We start from the raw sequence: 23448 nt of genomic DNA, 5'->3' as shown, positions 1-23448 counted from the left end.
TTTAGTGCCAGAAGCTGCTTAAGCACCACAAATTAAGTTTGATTTAAAGCTTCATGTGTAGGGCAGTCACAGCCTCTGCCAGGCATGAGGCCGAAAGTTGATCCTGTCCTTCCAGACCAAGACTTTCCCTTTTCATTTCTAATGCAGTTTCCAAAAACAGCTCTTCACAGGCTGCAGAAAGAATCTGGAGGGAGGAATTGAAAAATGATCTGTCATCCATCTATTAATATATATGAGGTATCTTAATTATCAGCTCTTGAATATCTAGAAGTGACTTGCTTTTTGGGAGTTAGAGTCAGCTGATGTTTATATCTACAAATCACTCAGTAGAGAAATCATAATTTCCTAGCAAATATTGATATATAACAATCTACCAATGATTCTTTGTCAGTTCCTGATGAAGTGCTTTGCTCTGGCCTAGACATTTGGTATAAGATAAATATAAACATTAAAAGACCAGGTCCCTGGGGTAGGTGGCTCAGTCAGTTAAGTGCCTGGTTTTTTATTTCGGCTCAGGTCATGATCTCGGGGTCATAAGATTGAGCCCTGCATTGGGCTCCATGATGGGTGTGGAGCTTGCTTAAGATTCTCTATCTCTCTCTCTCCCTCTGACCTTCCTCCTCAGCTCTTACTTGTGTGTGCTCTCACTCCCTTAAAAACAAAAACAAAAACAAAAACAAAAAAACCAGGTCCCTGTTCCAAGTGAGCATTAAAATTTAAAGAGACAAGATCTACAAAGTTGAAAAAATATAGACATAATGATGTAAAGAGTGGTACAGTCATGATTACAACAGCTTTCAAAGATAGGAGAAACTAGTTTGACTAAATTATCTGGAAAACACTCGAGAAGAGTCTGCCTAGACAAAAAGAAGGAAATGTTTTCTAGGATGGAAGATAGGAACAGGTTTTTGCAGAATACGTGAAAGAAAGACACTACAGAGGCTGTTTTGAAATAGAGGATACAAATGAGAGGATCTTGGGATATACTACGTGAAGTATATCTTGGGATATACTACTTGAAGTAGCTTCAGAAGCATTTTATTCCAAGGATTAGCATTGAAGGCAAGTTATATGCAATAGCAAACACCAGAAAAAAATAGAAAATAGTAAGTTCAGGTGACAGAAATCACCATCTTCAAAAGTTTTATTTAGTCAAGACCTATTCTTAAAAACTAATTTAGCAAGATCTATTCTTAAAAACTAATACTAAAAAAGCTTGCAAGTTTTCACACTCATCCTTACAATAAGAAAAACAGTTGAAGAAAATTAAAAATAACAATTCTTAAATCCATCAGAGAGTGGACATCACAGGGCAAACTCCTGCCCCCAAAGTTTGAGACAGGCCAATACTGAGAATCACATTATATTGGGAGCAGAAACCAAGGAGCAGAAGCCAGTACAGAAAGAAACAAACTATAACTAATAAGTCACTGTAAGGCCACTACACACTAATCTGAGAGTTTGAAAACTCCATTAGATACAATCTTTGGGGGTACTCCACATTTTCAGGAGGTTTGATTCTAGGAGCCCTACCAGGGTCTTAGGGTGAAGATCACAGAAAAGTTTCCCTATGCTCTGTCAGGGGAATTTTAAAAAGCAACTATCTTGAAATGATCCCAAAGCACTCCCTTCTTCTTTAGTAAAGACCTGCACTGAAAGGAAACTCTTTTATCAGAGCCTAAACTACTTGGATTTTACCAAACCCAACCTTCCTGAGGGAAAGGAAATACAATACCCAACTCCAGCCCCCTCAAACTTTCCTGTATCACTTAAAAAGAGGAGGAAAGCTGAGAAGCAGTTGTGAAGGTCATAGTTCAGAGGCACAGGCTCACTAAAAGACTGAGACTTTATCATAGGATTATAGAATGCTTACCACCACATCAATCAGGCTCCTGTATGATAACAAGGGCTTTCAGCTGAAAGAACTGCAAAGCTCAGACCCTATTTAAGAAGCAGTCTCTAGGAAAACACAAAGAAAACAGTGGAGACATAAACGAGCACATTATAGGAAATTTTAACCTCTTACACCTACAACTATAGCAAACACTAAACCCAGCCTAACAACATAAACATAAAATCTCACACTAAAAGCATTTACCTCAGTTCCTCTTACCTGATACATAATATGTGGTTTTCAAAAACAACAAAAAGTTACCAAAAAAAAAGTTGAAAAGTGAACTGCCCCCCCACCAAAAAAAAAAACCAAAGAAACAAAATCCCAAAGAACACAGTCTGAAGGGACAGAGCACACATCAGAACCATATTCAGATATGGCAGATATTTTGGAATGATCAAACTGGGAATGCAAAATAACGATGCTTAATAAGTTAAGGAATCCAATGGGAAAAATGAACAATATATATCAGCAGATGGGTAATGTAAACAGAGAGATGGGAATTCTAAGAAAGAATCAAAAAGAAAATGCTAGAAATAAAAACACAGTAACAGTAATAGAAATAGAGATTTTCATAGGCTCATCAGTAAACTGGACAGAGGTGTAAAAAAGTTGGTGATCTTGAAGATACATGGATAGAAATCTCTTAAACTAAAATGCAAAGAGGAAAAGGTCTGAAAAAAATGGAATAAAATATGAAATTCCCAAAGGATAATTACAAAAAGAGCAAGATACATGTAATTCAAATACCAAAATAAGAAGAAAGGAATAATTAGAAATATATAAAGTATTAGAGTTGAGAATTTTCCAAAGTTAATGAAAGACTCCAAACCACAGATTATAGGAAGCTTAGAGAATACCAAGAATTAATACTAAAAATGGACACCTTGATATATCATATTCTAACTGCAGGGAATCAAAACAAAAAGAAAATTTTGAAATGATCCAGAGGAAATAAAAGTACCTATACAAGAACAAGAATAAGAAAAACATCAGATTTATCTTTAGAAACCATGCAAGCAAGAAGAGTAGAGTGAAATATTAAAAGTGTTGAAAAACAAACAAACAAACACCGACCTAAATTCTATATCTATCTAAATTATTCATCAAATGTGAAGGAGAAATAGAGTTTCTCAGACAAATAAAAACTGAGGGAACTTTTGTCAGTAAACCTGTCTTGCAAGCAGTGTTAAAAGTTCTTCAGAAAAACTGAAAATGATATAGGTCAGAAATTTGGATCTATATAATGAAAGAAGGAGTGCTAAAGAAGAAATAAATGAACATAAAGTATTTTATTTTTTCTATTCATGATTTATCTAACATGTCACAGTTTGCTTAGAACAATAATTGTTATAAGAAAAACAAGTTCTAAGGATCTATTATATAGCATGGTGGGGACTATAGTTAATAATATGGTATTGCATATGTGAAAGTAGCTGACAGTAGATCTTAGACTTTCTTAACACATTTAAAAAAAGAGTTAATTATGTTAACTGTGTGAGCTGATGGATGTGTTAATTTTCTTGATCTGGTAATCATTCTACAAGGTATATGTATATCAAATGATCACCTGTACACTTTAAATAATACAATTATATTTGTGAATCATTTTTAGAAAAACAATACCATTGATGTATTTGGTGATTATGGTTTATGGATAAATGAAATTAATGACAGTTACAAGGTACTTGCACTACATGTGAGTGAGTATAGTATTATTTTTAAGTGGATTTAGATTAGTTGTAAATGTATATTGTAAACTGTAAAATTTGTATATTGTATATTGTAACATTGTATATTTGTATATTGTATATTGTAAACTGTAAAATTTTTTAAGAGCACAACTGATATGCTAAGAGAGAAGAGAAAATGAAAGCCCATAAAATGCTCAATTAAAACGAGAGCAGCCACAAAAAGGAAATTAAGAAAATAATGCCATCCGTTGGCAACAAAAATAATAAAGTACTTAGGAATAAACTTAACCAAAGTGGTGAATGATGTGTATAGTGAAAATTATAAAATGTTGATGAAAGAAGTTAAAGAAAACACAGATAAATGGAAATACATCCTGTATTCATATACTGGAAGAATTAATATTGTTAAAATGTATAAACCATCCAGAGTGATCTATAGATTCAGTGTAACCCTTATCAAAATCCTAATGGCATTTTTTTATAGAAATAGTAAAAGTATCTTAAGATATGCAGAACCACGAAAGACCCCAAATAGCTAGAACAATCTTGAAACAGTAAGAACAAAGCTGGAGGGATCACACTTCCTTATTTCAAATTATATCACAAAGCTACAGTTACCAAAACAGTATGATTTAGTATAAAAATAGATATACAGACAAAACAGTATAGAGCACCGAAAAATAAATCCACAAACTATAGTCAACAGATCTTCAGAAAGCATGTCAAAGATACACAGTGGGGAAAGGATGGTCTCTACAGTAAGTAGTATTGGAAAAACTTTATATCTACATATAGAAGAATAAAACTGGACCCTTATCTCATATTATATACAAAAATCAATCCAAAAAGGATTAAATACAAACATAAAACCTGAAACCATAAAACTACTAGAAGAAAACGTAGGGAAAATTTTCTGACATTGGTCTAGGCAATGATTTTTTTTTAATATATGATACCAAAAGCACAGGCAAGAAAAGCATAAGAAACAAAAAAGAATGATAAATGCACCAAACTAAAAAGCTGAATATCATATGTTCTCACTTACATGTGGAATCTAAAAAAAAGAAGAAAAACCCATACACTCATAGATACAAACACCAACTTGGTGGAGAGGCAAGGGATTGAAGTGTGGGCAAAATGGGTGAAGGGAATTAAAAGGTACAAATTTCCAATTACAAAATACATAAGTGATGGGGATGAATTGTACAGCATGACAACCATAGTTAGTAATACTGCATTATATATTTGAAAGTTGTTAATAGCGTAATTCTTAAAAGTGCTCATTATAAGAAAAAATCTGTAACTATGTGTGGTGACAAATGTATCTAGACTTCTTGTGGTGATCATTTTGCAATATATACAAATATAAAATCATTACGTTGTACATCTGAAACTAATTTAATGTATGTCAATCATATTTCTATCAAAAAAGAGAGTGGAAGGGGCGCCTGGGTGGCTCAATTGGTTAAGCATCTAACTCTTGATTTCAGCTCAGGTCATGATCTTATGGTTGTGAGATGGAGCCCCATGTTGGGCTATGCACTGTGCGTGGAGCCCGCTTAAGATTCTCTCTATCCCTCCCTTCTTTACCCTCCTGGCCTCCCCCCATCTGCTACTCTTTCTCTGGAAGAAAAAAGAAAAAAAGAAAAAAGAAAAAAAAAAGAGAGGAAAGGTAACTTAAGGAATAGGAGAAAATATTTGCAAACTATGTATCTGATAAGGGGTTAAAATCCAAAACATATAAGGAACTCTTACAACTCAATATAAAAACAAAACAAAACAAATAACCTTATTAAAAGTGGGCAAAGGACATGAATAAATATTTCTCCAAAGAAGACCTATAAATGGCCAATGGGTACATAGAAAGTTGCTCAACTTCACTATCATCAGGGAAATGCAAATCAAAATCACAATGAGATATCATCTTCAGCCTATTAGAATGGCTATTATCAGAAAGACAAAAGGTAAAAATTGTTAACCAGGATATGGATAAAAGGGAAACCTGTATACTGTCTGTTGCTGTGGACAACAATCCAGATATTCCTCAAAAAATAAAAATAGAGAAAAAAATAGAAAAAAAAATAGAATTACCATATGACCCAGCAATTCCACTTCTGGGTATATATGCAAAGGAAAATCTCAGATATTTTCACTCTCATGTTCATTGAAGCATTATATAATAGCCAAGATATGGAAACAACCTGTGTCCATCAATGGAATAATGGTTTAAAAAATGTTGTTTACATATACAATAAAATATTATTCTGTCTTAAAAAATAAGGAAACCTTGCCATTTGCAACAACATAAGGGAACCTGAAGAATATTATGCAAAGTGAAATAAGTCAGAAAATGAAATATACTGTATGATATGATATCACTTATATGTGGAATCTAAAAATGCCAAACTCATAGCAACAGAATAGAATGATGGTTTCCGGGAGCTGGAGGAAGAAGTAGGTAAATGATGGTCATTCAGTTATATAAGGAATAAATTCTAGAGACCTAATGTACAGCATGATGACTATAGTTAGTAATAAATGTACTGTATACTTGAGATGTGCTGGGAAAGTAAATCTCAAGTGTTTTCACCATACACACACAAAAAATTGTAACTATGTATGGTGGTAGATAAGTTAATTAGCTTGATTATGGTTTGGCTTGATTCACAATGTATACATATACCAAAACATTATGTTGTATAAATTAAATACACACAATTTTTATATTTATACATCAACAAAGCTAGAAATTTTTTAAAAATCTGGCATGAAATAAAGTGAAGAGATTTGATTCCCCCAAAATAAAATAAAATAAAATACATAAAATAAATAAAATAAATAAATTAAATAAAGTATCTAATCCCAATTAATTTTCATCTTAAATGGTCCCTTAAACCAAATTGAGCCCTCTTGTGACGTCTGGGTATCTTGCACAGTCTCTGGGTTATTATTATGAGTATGAGTAATCATCACCAAGGAATGATGATTGAGAATATCAATAATAGGAGTATGTTTTTAAAACAAATTCTTTCTTTTAATGTCATTTTTAAAGTACCTGTTAAAGCCTTATTAGAGACCAGGATCAAACCTATAGTCTGACAAAATCAGATTTATTGAATGAATGCATTGAGGGTGGGACACTTCAGAGTAACTGTGGGTCATTCCTCAAATGAAGGTAGGAAGAAAGCATCTTTTGTAATGTTTGGATTTCCACTGAAAGATTCTGAGTAGAGTCTAGGGAAGCCCTGATAAATTCTGGATGGGTTGGGATCTTTAAGGCTGGATTGAGAGAAGACAGGATTGACTAGGTGCTGAAAACTGTCATGAGGCAAGGATGGCTTAGCAATAGGGTATTCCCAGTAATATATGAAAACAGTAAAGTAGGTCTGAGACATCACTGGTAAGAAAGCAGTAGTCACTCAAAGGAAGTGGGAGTCGTTATGGCATTTACAGTTGCTGCATGACCTTGGGAGAAACAGTGTTTCTGTTAACTTTGCAGCTGGCTTTATCTGTCTGCTCTCCCAGGTTGATTAATAGCAGTGCTGCTTATTCTCAGTCCAGACTGATTTTCACTCTTTCAGTCCCGGGCAAGTTTTGACTCTACATCCTAAATGTGGTGTACAACAAACCATTCTGGGCAACTGAGGATTACTAATAGTTGTGTTTTGATGAATTTAGTCTAGCTTCACTGGAACTGTGAGCAAACTGCCCCAGGACAGCTCTTCCTCAGTCTCTAAACCCATTTTTTAAATTCTGTAAAATAAACTGATACTATTTATCTCAGATGGCTATCATGAAAATCCCAATGTAATTAAGGATGCCAAAATGCTTTTGCACTTTAGTGTGGAGTTAAAAAGCATGAAGAGGATTTATTATTATCATTATTATTATTATTATTATTATTATTTGCTAATTATAGATTCTTGTCTAAAGTAGCTTATATTATATTTGATACTGGGCGTCTGGAGTCTGCTCAGTAAAAAAAGAGACACAAGTATGTGTTAGGTAGGCTTTAAATATTTTATGCATAGGTCAAGGCTAAGATTCACTATGGAACTAGAATGTGAAGAGTGGAGTCATCACTCCTCCAAAATTCATCCTTCATATAACTGGCAATTAAGACTTCTCTTAGGTAAAACTATGCTGCTTATAAAGTTTACTTTTCCACTGAAGCCCACTCATGACTTACAAAATCTACATTCACATATAGGTCATAAGATTTGAAACTTATTTAACTCAAAGGCAAATTGATTGATCAGTGTTCCTTCTTCCAATGAGATTAGCTGAGAATGGAGGAAAAGAAGACATGGTGTGTGTGTGTGTGGGCGGTGGGGGGGGGTGTGTGTATTAGCTCAATCTGAGGAAGGCCAGAGTAGATGGGGTGTTTCAAGGCACTGAAAAATTATGGTGGAAAGTTGCGAAAACAGAGCATATCATTTGCCTTGGGCTGCCTAGGACTTCAGTAGTTTATACTTGGGAGACAAACTACATACTCACAGCTCTGTATTTTTTAATTGATTAGTTATTGAAAGGTTACTTGGAGTCTTTAATATAGGCTCACTTTATTTCAAGAATAAAATCTTTTTATACCTGTACCACATTCCCTTCTTTGTTAAGAGCATTTTACTTATTCAAGGAAAGCATGTTAAGGTAAAGAGATGGAAACAGAAGGCTAGAAAGTGGTGGAAGTAAGACTGAAACCAAACAAAGTCCATACACAACTTGTAGCCCTTCAGGAATTGAAAGTAAATAAAATGATTTGAATTTTATGAAGCTTTTTTAAAAAAACTTAAGATAAATTGAATATGTTTTTCAGCTCAAGAATTATCAACACTTGGTAAACATTTTGTGGTATTGCCTAAGGGGGGAAAAACATCAGATATTAATAGAAAGATTTTAAAGTAAAATTTATAATAAAAAATTACTCTCCAGTCAGGCAAAGCAATTGCTTTGAAATTCATGCAGTCTCCTTTTACAATCAGATGCAATTAATAATCCTTCAGGCAAGCTTAGAAACTATTTTTATTGTTGCTGTTTAATGGGATGAGTTCAATTACTCTGACATTTTTTATTAGCAATGTGGAATACATAACTCACTAGCAAATTATTATTTTTTTTAATTCTCAAGACTCTGGTAATATTAATTAAAAGGAAATTCTGTAAAGACATGGAACTGTATTGCCCTTTTGAGAATCCTCACACCCAACGACTACTACTCCTTTTCATGAACTCTCTTATGCCACTTTGCAAACTTTTCCCATTAACCTTTAACAGAAGGATAGAAATTGGGATGTCCTTTCCAAATGATGATTTCCAGTGGGTCTCTTCCCAATGATTATTTGACTTCTCTGAACAGACATGGTAGAGCCTATAGAGAGCAGCTTGTTGTAATGACTTTAAACTGGTAGGAAAAAAAAAAACCCTAAACTTGCACAATTGCAGCTTATGCAACTACACATACCAATTTCCTTTAATATCCCTACACATGACATCTTCTGGGGTCATTGGAAAATCTGGGATGCAGTTGTATGGGATAGGGTGGCAGTTGTGAATGAATACTACATTTGGATTCAGATATCCTTCAGGTTCAGTCTCTTGGCAACATCAGAGAACTGGGGGCAGGGGGGCTATGCTGATTTCTGCTAAAGGGTGATAAAAGAGAATCTGTATGCTCAGAGTGGAGTCTGAGTGCTTTGACAATAGGTTCCAAGTCAGGAGATGCAAGAAGCCACTGTGGTCAAAGTACTCCAGAGAGGAGAAAAAAAAAAAAAAAGTAACCCAGAGAGCAAACAAATGATAATTCCAAAACCCTCCTCAGGATTTGATCAAATATGCTACTCAAGCAAGCTGCAGGGGGACTGCTTTGTACAGAAATTGCATTTACTGTAGTCTGAGTGACATAATTTCATCAAGCCTTTGGTAAATCTCCAAGCTTTTTCCCTGGGTAGGTTCTCCCCTCCCCCGAAGTTCTCTATTCTTCAGGGGCAATAGTAAGAGGAAAAAAGTTGCAACATGTATTTTTAAGATCAAGCCGCTGCCCAGGAAATTGAGAACATAAGCAGTGTGGCCCATCCTCCCGCCAGATACAGTGCCTCTGTGGCAGGTTCTCCACAAGTCACCTGCTTGGGAGCAATTTATTTACATCTCCACTTCTTAGATCTATGGGGCGGTGCACTTCCTGACATGCATGCACAACATAAGATCTACTGTTCAATTAAAATATGAAGCAAATGCAAGACCCTGAGGGAGAGCCATGCATCCAGAAGGAAATTTTCTTTCCACAAATGCTTTCCAGAGGAATCCTCAACTTAACATCTTCAGCATTCTACCATAAGAACTGTTCTCTTTGGGGAAAATGTGTGGGCTATGAAAGAATGCAGATCTTCTCTTGGTTGAACTAGTGATATGATTAGCATTTTTTAAAATGAAACTACCAGATTTGTTCCAATCTGCCATGCTGTGTAAAAATCCTATATACTTTCTTTTGAAGACATTGGCTTTGAAGGCTAGAAGACAGAATCTAGTAAGTAACTCCTATGTTAGCATAAATGGCTATATCCTGAAGGAATTCCTGCACCCACACAAGCTCTCAAATAGATCAAGATCATATAATTAATATTACAAAATGGCTGACTACGTGTTTATCTTGGCTAGGAATCCCTGCCTCTTTGTTTATACTTCTCTGAGGATATCTCTAGTTAACTAGAAGGATTTTTATAAAATTTTCTAAACAAGTTCCATGTTACTTTCCTCCACAGCAAATACAGGTATGTATCTTTTTCTGTGAGGAGGGTTGGGGAGAGTGGAGAAAGAGGATGTAACAAAATCAAATCAACAATGACATTTTGCAAGTCCTGAAATGTTGACTTTCTATGGTACTAAATGTTGGTTCATTTGCACCTAATAAAGTAGCTTAGACTACTGAACAGTTTCATATATGTATGGTTTGTCTCTCACCATTCTAACCATTTGCTGCTAGATACTGGCTGTAGTGCCTAGCTTTTCTTTTATAAAATTGTATAACCACTTTGGAATACAGTTTGGCAGATTCTTTTTTTTTTAAATTTAATTTAATTTTATTTTTTTAGTTTCACAGATTCTTGAAAAGTTAAATAATCCTAGAGGGGAAAAAAAGGCAGTAGGAAAAAGCTAATGAAATTTGAATAAAATATGGACTTCAGTTAATGATAACATATCAATTTTGGTTCACTAATTGTAATAAATGTACCATAGTAACTTAAGGTATTAATAAGAGTGAAATAAGTCAAGCAGAGAAAGTCAATTACCATATGGTTTCACTTACTTGTGGAGCATAAGGAATAACACAGAGGACATTAGAAGAAGGAAAGGAAAAGTGAATAGGGGGAAATCGGAAGGGGAGACCAACCATGAGAAACTGTGGACTCTGAGAAACAAACTGGCAATTTTAGAGGGGAGGGGCATGGGGGGATAGGTGAGCCTGATGGTGGGTATGAAGGAGGGCACTTATTGCATGGAACACTGAGTGTGGTGCACCAACAATGAATCTGGGAAAACTGAAAAAAAAAAAAAAAACAGGGAAAACTAAGTATGGGGTATGTAGGAACTCTTTATACTATCTGCTGTGGATTCAATATTTGTAGCTCCTCCCAAAACAAACATTCATATATTGAAATTTTAACTTTTAGTGTGATGGCATTGAAAGGTGGGGCTTTTTGGGAGGTGATTAGCTCATGAGAGAGGAGCCCTAATGAATGGGATTAGTGCCCTTACAAAAGAAACTCTGGAGAGCTTTCTCACCTTTTCCATCATGTGAGGACATGTGAAGGTATAGCGAGAAGATGACCATCTATGAATGAGGAAGTAGGCCTGCATCAAGCACTAAATCTGCTGGTGCCTTGGTCTTGGAATTTCCAGTCTCCAGGACCATAAGAAATAAATATTTGTTGTTTAAGCCACTTAGTCTGTGGAATTTTTGTTATAACGGCCCAAGCAAACCAAGACCTTATCTTCACAATTTTTCTGTAAATCTAAAGTTATTCTAAAAATTATTTTTAAAAAAGAGCTAAACAATGAACTAATAAAGTTAAATCTACACTTACTATAATTCAGCCACTCCATGTCTTGGTATTTACTCAAGAGAGAAATATATGGGCATGCAAAGATGCATAATTGAATGTTCATAGCAGCTTTATCTGGAATAGCACCTAAACTGCAAACAATCCAAATAGCCTTCAACAAGTGACCAGACCGTTTATATCCATATAATGGAATACTACTCAACAATAAAAAGAATGAGCTATTGCTACATTTAACAAGATGGATGAATCTCAAAATAATTGTGTTAACTGAAATAATCCAGACTAAAAAAAGCACATACTGCGTTATTATATTTATATACAATTCTAGGAAATGCAAACAGATTTACAGTGACAGATCAGTGTTGTGGAAGTAGGGCAGGAGGGAGGGATTACAAAAGAGAAACTTATGGGCAACTTCTATGTTCATTATTTTGATTATAGTGATAGTTTCATAGGTGTATACACATACCAACCCTTACAGATTGTATGCTTTAAATTCTGTGCTGTTTACTGTATGTCAATTATACCCCCATTAAATCTGTTTATTTAGAATAGTCCAGTTATACACAAGAGAGATAATTATCTTAGGTTCATATGACTACTACCTTTTATCATTAAACATAGTTCTGAGCTTTTTGGTAGTGGAAATTTTGCTGTGTACCTACCACTCGTCCTTTGGGGATCAGTTTCTTTTTTTGAAAAAATGAAGAGTAATCCTTAAAGTCTTTTATAGGAAAATACATTGAGAATAATCCTAAATATGTATCTTCTAAAATAATTTGAAAGAAACTCAGTTGCATTAATTTCATAAATCTTAAAACTTGAAATTTGCTAATAAACTGTTAGTAATTAGGAAACTAAATGTGACTACATCAAAAACTAATGATGTACCATATGGTGACTAATGTAACATAATAAAAAAATTTAAAAATTAAAAAAAAAATTTAAATGGGAATTAAGAGCCAAGAATTATTTATAAATAGTATATTGATTATTTTTCTGAATATCTGTTGTGAGCACTAAATTGACTGGAATTTAGTCAATTGACTGGAAGTTTTTTTGAATGGCTTTATTAAGATATAATTTACATACCATGTAATTCATCCACTTAAAATGTCCAATTCACTTTACAATTTTTAGTGTGTTCTCAGATATGTGCAACCATTGCCACAGTCAGTTTTGTAACGTTTTTATCACTTCAAAATGAAGCTTCAGACTGTTTAATGGATATAGGATTTTGGGGTGATAAAAATTTTCTGGAATTAAAGAGGTTGTAGTTGCACAACATTGTGAATGAACTAAATGTCACTAAATTTTACACTTAAAAACAGTGCATTTATGTTATATTATTTCCACCTCACCCCCCACAAAAATCACCCGTAAACTTTAAGTATTTACCCCTATTCCTCCATCCCTACAGCCCTAAGCAACCACTAATCTACTTTCTGTCTTTATAGATTTGCCTATTCTAGATTTCATATAAATGAAAGCATATAATATGTAGGGTTTTTTCCCCTACCAGCTTCATTCACTGAGTATGTTTTCAAGGTTCATCCATGTTGTAGTGTATATCAGTACTTTATTCATTCTTTTTTATGGCTGAATATTTCATTGTATGAATATACTACATTTTATTTATCCATTCATCAGTTGATAGACATTTAGGTTATTTCTACATTTTGTCTATTATGAATAATGCTGCAATGAACGCTTGTGTACAAGTTTTTGTGTGGATGTATGTTTTGATTTTTCTTGGTTATAAACCTAGGAGAATTGCTGATAACTATACACTTAATGATTTGAGGAACTGTCAGACTCTTATCCAAAGTGGCTGCACCATTTTATGCTCCCACCAGCAGCGTTTGAGTATTCCAATTTCTCCACATTCAAGCCTATACTAGTTATAATCTTTCTGATTATAACCAGCCTAGTGAGTATAAAGTGTTATCACAGTGTTTTAATTTGCATTTCCCCAATGACAAATGACTAATTCAAGTACCTTTCATGTACTTTTTTCCTAGAAATTAGCTCATATAGTCAATATTTTGCATAGGCTCTCAGACTGTTCATAGATCCTCAAAATTATGATCCTCTGAGTTGGAGTTACTGGGTGGACATGTGAAAAGAAACTGTCACAGTAGTTAGAATAAATTATATTTAATCATAGAAAATAATATAAAGTGGACTTGTTTCTTTTGCACTGCTATACATTTAATAAAAAAGTGAAAGAGTGCATTATAGCATTAGTTGCACTGAAATATTGGATTGGATTTCACTACAAGATTCTTAATGGGGGTGGAGGGAGAAGGGTCCTAACTCTTATTAGAATGAAAAATGTACACTATATATCACCACCTCTGAAATCAAAGGGCAACCCCATAGCCTGAGTGAGGAAAATAAAGTAGGAATTTTGTACTCACAGTCTGAGGTAGGAAAAATGACCTATTCTTTATTTGTAAAATTACATTGTATTAAGTAGGATGAGAAAACCAATAGAATAAATGTATATGTACCAGGGAGGTATCTGTGACAAGAGAGTGAAAAGATGTTGGGTGATTCTAATTTGAAATTCACTTTCAGGATGAGCAGTGGGTACTTGGAAAAATAAACACTATGTTATTTTGGCAAGTTGTAGCTTACTACTGTCACTATAGCTTTACACCTATGACATATGGAAGCTGTCTGTTCTAGGGAGTAAATAAGCATTTGCCCAGTGGTCTGAGGAGTCACCTAAAAAGTACGGATATTTGCTATGGCTGGATGGAGTAACAGTGGCCTAAGCTTTGGAAACTCAAAGGAATTTGCTTAAACAGGTTTGAGGGGGTCATTACAATCCACGGTATAGTTTTAGAACCTGAGAATACTTCCTTATAAGGAGCTTACACATTTGCATTTCTTAGGGAAGTCAGCCTCACTATTTCCACCAGATCAGCTTTTAGGAAATGGGATGATTTGGAGTTGCAATTAAAATCCCAGGCAGAAGCTCTTCTAGGATGTTGCGTTGCTTAACTCCAAAGAGAGCAAAGAAAAAACCAATTCAAGTTCTGTACCTTATTTCACCTTCTCTAATGTGACCTGCTAGTTCTTCAATAAACTTCTCCCCTTTCATCCAGTAGATCATTGGTCCGGACTCTCCACTGAATCCAAAGAATGCTTTGCAAGGGATGTTCAGAGGTTTACCTGAGGATGACAGAGAAAAGGAACTGAATAAATGGCTCCTGGTTATCACTGGGAGACAGAAAAAGACTATTTAACATCCAAAGGAAAGATCAGAGGTGACTAATTTTCAACTCGTCTTCCAATCATCTTATCATTGAATATAAGAAAAAAATTAGGCACAAGAGCTTCTGGGAAATTTAAGAATTAAAATGTTACTAAAATGAAAGACTAAAGAAAAATAATCAGTTTTAAGAACTGCTTATTTTTACTGCCTCCCTTCTAGGAATTAACAGGAAGAAATCAAATGAAAAGAATTCTCCTTTCTTTTTCTTTTCTTTTTTTAAGATTTTACTTATTTATTTGACCTAGAGAGACACAGCAAGAGAGGGAACACAAGCAGGGAGAGTGGGAGAGGGAGAAGCAGGCTTCCCGCTGAGCAAGGAGCCCAATGTGGGACTCGATTCCAGGACCCTGGGATCATGCCCTGAGCCAAAGGGAGCTGTTTAACGACTGAGCCACCAAGGTGCCCCTTTACTTTTCTTTTTTGAGAGTATTAATTACTGATTACTTGGACTTTCCTTTGAAGTTAACATTAATCAAAAGGATGTTAATTTTTATTGGTGAGAAAATAATAGACTATCCACTATTATTAAGATTGCATTGGGAAAATTTGTTTATTCTGATGATTGTCATTCTAAGAAAAATTGAATAATGCAAATCAAAGAAATACTTTTTAATTAAAAATATTTATAGGGTGTCTGGGTGGCTCAGTCAGTTGAGCGTCTGCCTTCAGGTCAATTTATGATCTCAGAATTCTGGAGTGGAGTCCTGTGTGGGGCTCCTTGCTCAGCAGGGAGCCTGCTTCTCCCTCTGCTTTTGGGTCCCTCTGCTTGTGCTCTGTCTCTCTCTCTCTGACAAATAAATAAAATCTTTAAAAAATATTTATAAAAAGTACATGCAGGGAAAACAGTCTAAACATGCCTTTTATATTCTTGGAGTTATTTATAGTATTTAAACAATTCTAGGCAATACTGCAGCATTTTTTATTATTCATCTTTGTGATTATAGCTAAAAACTTTGTTTTAATTAAAAATGTTATCATCAAATATATAAGAAATTATTTTTTGCTGATATTGATTTTATTTTCTTCTTGCAAAGTAGATTAATAAGAGAAAAATAGTGTAAAGAACACAGTCTAGACAATTTTGACAGAGGAGTCCCCAATCATAAGTCATAATGTAGCCTATCATTTTCTCTATAACATGCATTTTTGCCCTCATTGAAGCACCAGATAAAGAAATTTAAAAAATATTTTTCCTTGTAAAGTACATGATTTGTTCCCATAATCACTCTGAGCTGTAGAAAAATTTTCCATTCTATTCTTAAGTTGATCTAAAACTTCTATTGCCTAAGAACCATTACTTTCTGGGACTACTTTCTATTTAATTACCATAACTAGCTAATGGCTTTCTTTGAGGATCATTTTCATAAAGAAGCAATTTTAATGGGAGTTAGTTTCTACATTAAGACAAAGTAGAAATTGAAATAACCTCACAAACATGTAGATGCTGGATGATAGGCTGGGCTTAACCATAATAAGTGACTTGTATATTGATCTTTCTATAGTGAAAATGTATATCTCAGCAAAATGACATGCTGTGGACCTTTAGGGTCATTCAATTATGTCAAAACCTTTGGTGTCAGTAGTCTGTCATATATGTCTAACACAAATCTGACACATCTAACACAAATCTGACAAATCTAACACAAATCTGAAACAAGGTTATTCATTGTTGTTATGAACATATGCTCTGTGATATAAGCTTATTTAAATGAAATGCAATAAAATGAAAGGTAGTCTACTGGGAATGTGCACAGGAGATTTGGATCCTGGTTTTGGTTCTATCATGAAAAGCAGATTATCTGGCACCAGGCAGTTTACCTAACGTTTTATAAATTAAATTTTATACATGTAATAAGGATGGTAATATTTGGTGAGCTCAGATAAAACAGTGTTTACAAAAGTATTTGGTGAATTCAAAAGTCCTGTCCAAAACACACACACACACACACACACACACACACACACCACCACCACCACCACCAACAACAACAACAACCACAAAACAAAGAAACAACAACAACAAAACAAACCCACAAAAATCATATCCAAATTTAGCATGGTGGTGTTTTCCTTCTGAAGCTTGGTCTTCAAGAAGCTAAATTTGAAGCATAATCTGATGTGGATAATGGGATAGATAAGTATTAATTTTGGCTCTGCCAATTTCATGTCCTTTTAAAATTTATGAGCTCCTATGTGGTAACAGCCTTCTCTTATCCATGCTATAGAAATATTTCCTGGATTCTAAAGTAGGTGTGATTTATACAAGCAGATGCTTTGTTCTCTAAACTTGAACATAGGGACTTTTCTGTGTCTTACTGCTCATTCCCATGAAATTGAAGGTATTAATGGACCTCAGATCATATGGCAGAAAATCCAGAGACTGTGATAAACATTACTATAAATAATCCCAGTTGCTAAAACTACCAGTATATACATTTATACACATAAATTCTGATTGTTATTCTTTTAGGCTATGTTGAAAAATACATCAAATAAAGAACCTTGTAGTAATTCCTAGCATGTGGGTGCTAAGGTCTGGTTTGATTTTAATGAAGAAAGACAATTATAGTAATGTTCAAAAAGGGAGTTCCTTAAGGTGGTCTATGAAAAATGACAGATTCTGGGGGAGGAGTCAAGATGGCAGAGAAGTAGCAGGCTGAGATGATATCATGTAGCAGGAGATCAGCTAGATAGTTTATCAAACCATTCTGAACACCTACAAATCCAACAGGAGATGGAAGAGAAGAAGAGCAGCAATTCTAGAAACAGAAAATCGACCACTTTCTGAAAGGTAGGACCAGCAGAGAAGTGAATCCAAAGCGACAGGAAGGTAGACCGTGGGGGGAGGGGCTGGCTTCCGGCAAGTGGTGGAGCAACGGAGCACAAAATCAGAATTTTTAAAAGTCTGCTCCACTGAGGGGCATCTCTCCAGAGGCTAAGCTGGAGTGAAGCCCACATAGGGACAGCATGGTCTCAGGTCCCGCTGGGTCACCGAAGGATCAGGGGTGTCTAAGTGTCACAGAGCTTACAGGTATTAGAGTGGGGAAGCCGGCTACAGAGATGGAGCTGAGGAGTGAGTTCCCAACTCAGGGTTCCCTTAAATTATGATCCGTGGCACAGTCAGACCACTGCTCTTTGAGAAGGGACCCCACAGGATCAGGGGAGACACCCCTGGAAGAGCGCAGGGATCTGCTGGGTTTGGAGACTCCAGGTGGGGCTGTGTGCCAAAGACAGAGATGTTTGGTCATAGGCTGGGTGAGCTTAGAGCATGGCTGGAGACCAGGGAGACGGGAGTGATTGAGCGCTTTTCTCTGAGGGCACACTGAGGAGTGTGCTCCTTCTGGCCAGAGATTGGGAGGCCGCCATTTTCATTCCCATCCTCTAGGACTCTACAGAGAGTATTCAGGGAACAAAAGCTCCTGAAAACGAACCCGAGCGGATTCTTAGCCCAGCCCCTGGTAAGGGTGGTGCAATTCCACCTTGGGCAAAGACACTTGAGGATCACTACAATAGGCCCTTTCCCCAGAAGATCAGCAAGAAATCCAGCCAAGACCAAGTTCATGTACCAAGGAGAACAGCAGAATTACAGAGGAGAAGAAAGCAAAACATGGAATTCATGGCTTTCTCCCCATGATTCTTTAGACTCGCAAAGTTAATTTTTTTTTATTTTATTTTTTTCTTATGCTGAATTTTTTTAACTTTTACTCTTTCCTCTTTTAAAGTTTTTTAACTAGCTTATCTTAACTATACCTTTCATTAAAAAAAATCTTTTTTGAACCTTCATTATTATAGTTATATTTTATCATTCATTGTAACTAACTTTATTTTTTGTATACACATAGGGTTTTTTCTTCTAAAAAATTTGGGATACAACTTCTAATAGATCAAAATATATCCTAAATCTAGCACAAGGCTTTGTTCTAGTCTCCAGCTTGAGCAAATTCTCTCCAATTTCTTTATCTTTATTCGCCCAACCAACTTTTCTTATCAACTCCTTTTTTAGAATTTTTTTTTTAACTTTGCATCTTTATAGTCATATTCCATCCCTTCATCGTGTTTACCCTTATATATGTTTTTCATTCTTTAAAATTTGGAGAGGTAGTTTCTTCTAAGAGACCAAAATACTCAGCAAATTAAGTGGGTGACCATGTTCTATTTACCAGTCTAATATATATATTTTCGTTTTTATATTTTTTCTTTACTTTTTTCTTTTTTAAAAATTTTTTTTCTGAACTTCTTTTTACTCCCTTTCTTCCCCCCATGATTTGGGTTCTCTTCTGATTTTGTTAAAGCACATTTTCCTGGGGTATTTGCCACCCTTTTAGTATTTAATTTGCTCTTTATTATATTCTTATCTGGATAAAATGACAAGGTGGAAAAATTCACCACAAAAAAAAGAACAAGAGGCAGTACCAAAAGTAGGGACATAATCAATACGGACATTAGTAATATGTCAGATCTAGAGTTCAGAATGACAATTCTCAAGGTGCTAGCTGGGCTCAAAAAAGGCATGAACGATATTAGAGAAACCCTGTCTGGAGAAATAAATGCACTTTCTGGAGAAATAAAAGAACTAAAATCTAACCAAGCTGAAATCAAGAAAGCTATTAATGAGGAGCAATAAAAAATGGAGGCTCTTAATACTAGGATAAATGAGGCAGAAGAGAGAGATATAGAAGACAAAATGACAGAGAATAAAGAAGCTGAGCAAAAGAGAGACAAACAACTACTGGACCATGAGGGGAGAATTCGAGAGATAAGTGAAACCATAAGATGAAACAACGTTAGAATAATTAGGATTCCAGAAGAAGAAGAAGGAGAGAGGGGACCAGAAGGTATATTGGAGAGAAATATTGTAGAGAATTTCCCTAATATGGCAAAGGGAACAAGCATCAAAATCCAGGAGGTGCAGAGAACCCCCCTCAAAATCAATAAGAATAGGTCCACAACCCATCATCTAATAGTAAAACTTAGAGGTCTTAGTGACAAAGAGAAAATCCTGAAAGCAACCCAGGACAAGAAGTCTGTAACATACAATGGTAAAATATTAGATTGGCAGCAGACTTATCCACAGAGACCTGGCAGGCCAGAAAGAACTGGCATGATATATTCAGAGTTCTAAACGAGAAAAACATGCATCCAAGAATACTATATCCAGCTAGGCTACCATTGAAAATAGAGGGAGAGAGAAAAAGCGTGCAGGACAAAGAAAAATTGAAAGAATTTGTAAACACCAAACCAGCTCTACAGGAAATATTGAAAGGGGTCCTTTAAGCAAAGAGAGACCCTAAAAGTAGTAGATCAGAAAGAAACAGAGACAATATACAGTAATAATCAACTTAAAGGCAATACAATGGCACTATATTCATATCTCTCAATAGTTACCCTGAATGTAATGGGCTCACTGCCCCAATCAAAAGACACAGGGTACCAGAATGGATTGAAAAAAAAAATCAATATGCTGTCTACAAGAAACTCATTTTAGACTCAAAGACACCTCCAGATTTAAAGTGAGGGGGTGGAAAACAATTTACCATGCTAATGGACATCAAAAGAAAGCTGGGGTGGCAATCCTTATTTCAGATAAGTTAGATTTTAAGCCAAAGACCATAATAAGAGATAAGGAAGGACACTGTATCATACTCAAAGGGTCTATCTAACAGGAAGATCTAACAATTTTAAATATCTATGCCCCTAACATGGGAGGAGCCAAATATAAAAAACAATTAATAACAAAATCAAAGAAACACATCAACAATAACACAATAATAGCAGGGGACTTTAACACTCCCCTCACTGAAATGGACAGATCATCCAAGCAAAAGATCAACAAGGAAATAAAGGCTTTAAATGACACCCTGGACCACCACAGACATATTCAGAACATTCCACCCCAAAGCAGCAGAATACACATTCTTCTCTAGTGCACATGGAACATTCTCCAGAATAGATCACATCCTGGGTCATAAATCAGGTCTCAACAGATATCAAATATTGGGATCATTCCCTGCATTATTATCAGACCACAGTGCTATCAAGCTAGAACTTAATCACAAGAGAAAATTTGGAAAGAACCAAATACATGGAGACTAAATAGCATCCTTCTAAAGAATGAATTGGTCAACCAGGAAATTAAAGAAGAATTGAAAAAATTCATGGAAACAATGATAATAAAAACAAAACGATTCAAAATCTGTGGGATACAGCAAAGACAGTCCTGAGAGGAAAATATATAGTGATACAAGCATTTCTCAAGAAACAAGAAAGGTCTCAAATACCCAACCTAACCCTACACCTAAAGCAGCTGGAGAAAGAACAACAAAGAAAGCCGAAACCCAGCGGGAGAAGAAAAATCATAAAGATCAGAGCAGAAATCAGTGAAATAGAAACCAAAAAAACAATAGAAAAAAAATCAATGAAACTAGGAGATGGTTCTTTGAAAGAATTAATAAGATTGATGAACCCCTGGCCAGACTTATCAAAAAGAAAAGAGAAAGGACCCAAATTAATAAAATGATGAATGAAAGAGGAGAGATCACAACCAACACCCTAGAAATACAAACAATTATAAGAACATATTATGTGCAACTATACGCCAGCAAATTTGACAATCTGGAGGAATGGATGCATTCCTAGAGACATATAAACTACCAAAACTGAACCAGGAAGAAATAGAAAACTTGAACAGACCCATCGCCAGTAAGGAGATTGAAGCAGTCATCAAAAATCTCCCAACAAACAAGAGCCCAGGGCCAGACGGCTTCCCAGGAGAATTCTACCAAACATTTAAAGAAGAATTAATTCCTATTCTCTTGAAACTGTTCCAAAAAAATAGAAATAGAAGGGAAACTTCCAAACTCATTTTATGAAGCCAGCATCACCTTGATCCCAAAACCAGTCAAGGATCCCATCAAAAAAGAGAATTACAGACCAATATCCTTGATGAACACAGATGCGAAAATTCTCACCAAAATACTAGCCAATAGGATCCGACAGTACATTAAAAGAATTATTGACCATGACCAAGTGGGATTTATTCCAGGGCTGCAAGGTTGGTTCAACATCCGCAAATCAATCAATGTGATATAATACATTAATAAAAGAACGAGAACCATATGATATTCTCAATAGATGCTGAAAAAGCATTTGACAATGTACAGCACCCCTTCCTGATCAAAACTCTTCAAAGTGTAGGGACAGAGGGTACATACCTCAATATCATCAAAGCTATCCATGAAAAACCCACAGCGAATATCATTCTCAATGGAGAAAAACTGACAGCTTTTCTGCTAAGATCAGGAACACGGCAGGGATGTCCATTATCACCACTGCTACTCAACATAGTACTAGAAGTCCTAGCCTCAGCAATCAGACAACAAAAAGAAATTAAAGGTATCCAAATCAGCAAAGAAGAAGTCAAACTATCACTCTTTGCAGATGATATGATACCTTATGTGGAAAACCCAGGAATTCAGTAAAGTGTCAGAAATCAGTTACATTTCTTTACACCAACAAGACAGAAGAAAGAGAAATTAAGGAGTCAATCCCATTTACAATTGCACCCAAAACCATAAGATACCTAGGAATAAACCTATCCAAAGAGGCAAAGAATCTATACTCAGAAAACTATAAAGTACTCATGAAAGAAATTGAGGAAGATACAAAGAAATGGAAAAACGTTCCATGCTCATGGATTGGAAGAACAAATATTGTGAAAATGTCTATGCTACCTAAAGCAATCTACACGTTTAATGCAATCCCTATCAAAAGACCATCCGTTTTGTTAGTATTCTATTGAGAAATTTTACATCCATGTTCATCAGAGATATTGTCTTGTAGTTCACTTTTTTAGTGGAGTCTTTATCTGGTTTTGGTATCAGGGAAGTGTTGGCCTCATAAAGTGACTTTGTAAGTTTTCCTTCCTTTTCTATTCTTTTGGAACAGTTTTCAAAGAATAGGTATTAATTTCTTTACATGTTTGGTAGAATTGCACTGTGAAGCCATCTTGTCCTTGACTTTTGTTTCCTGGGAGATTTTTGATTACTGATGCAATTTCTTTGCTGGTTATCTGTGTGCTCAAGTTTTCTATTTTTTGATGTTTCAGTTTTTGTAGTTTACATGTTTCTAGGAATGTCTCCATTTCTTCCAGGTTGTCCAGTTTTTTGGCATATGGTTTTTCATAATATTCTCTTATCATTTTTTGTATTTCTGTGGTGTGGATTGTTATTTCTCTTCTCTCATTTTTGCTTTTATTTACATGGGTACTTTCTCTTTTCTTTTTGATAAGCCTGGCTAGGGCTTTATTAAAATTTAAAATTTTTTTTCAAGGAAACATCTCCTGGTTTCATTGATCTATTATATTTTTTAGTTTCTATATCATTTATTTCTACTCTAATATTTATTATTTATTTCCTCCTATTGGATTTAGGCTTCACTTGTTATTCCTTGCCTAGTTCTTATCAGTGTACGATTACTTTGTTTATTTGAGATTTTTCTTGCTTCTTAAGGTAGGCCTGC

At 35.1% G+C, this 23448-nt stretch overlaps 1 protein-coding gene across 1 annotated transcript in view; it reads right to left on the bottom strand.

The window, feature by feature from the left end:
• IL1RAPL2 (interleukin 1 receptor accessory protein like 2) overlaps positions 1-23448 on the bottom strand; it is a gene marked incomplete at both ends in the record, with an annotated part of 1178754 nt that overhangs the window by 31160 nt on the left and 1124146 nt on the right. The window contains one exon of the mRNA XM_080795622.1: positions 14699-14828. Within this exon, the coding sequence (XP_080651748.1) occupies positions 14699-14828 (130 nt within the window). The remainder of the gene's footprint in view (positions 1-14698; positions 14829-23448) is intronic.

Source organism: Martes martes (genome assembly GCF_963455335.1).
Source record: "Martes martes genome assembly, chromosome: X".
Classification (NCBI taxonomy): domain Eukaryota; kingdom Metazoa; phylum Chordata; class Mammalia; order Carnivora; family Mustelidae; genus Martes; species Martes martes.
Note: the sequence above shows the minus strand (reverse complement) of the source record. Positions and strands in the feature narration are given on the sequence as shown.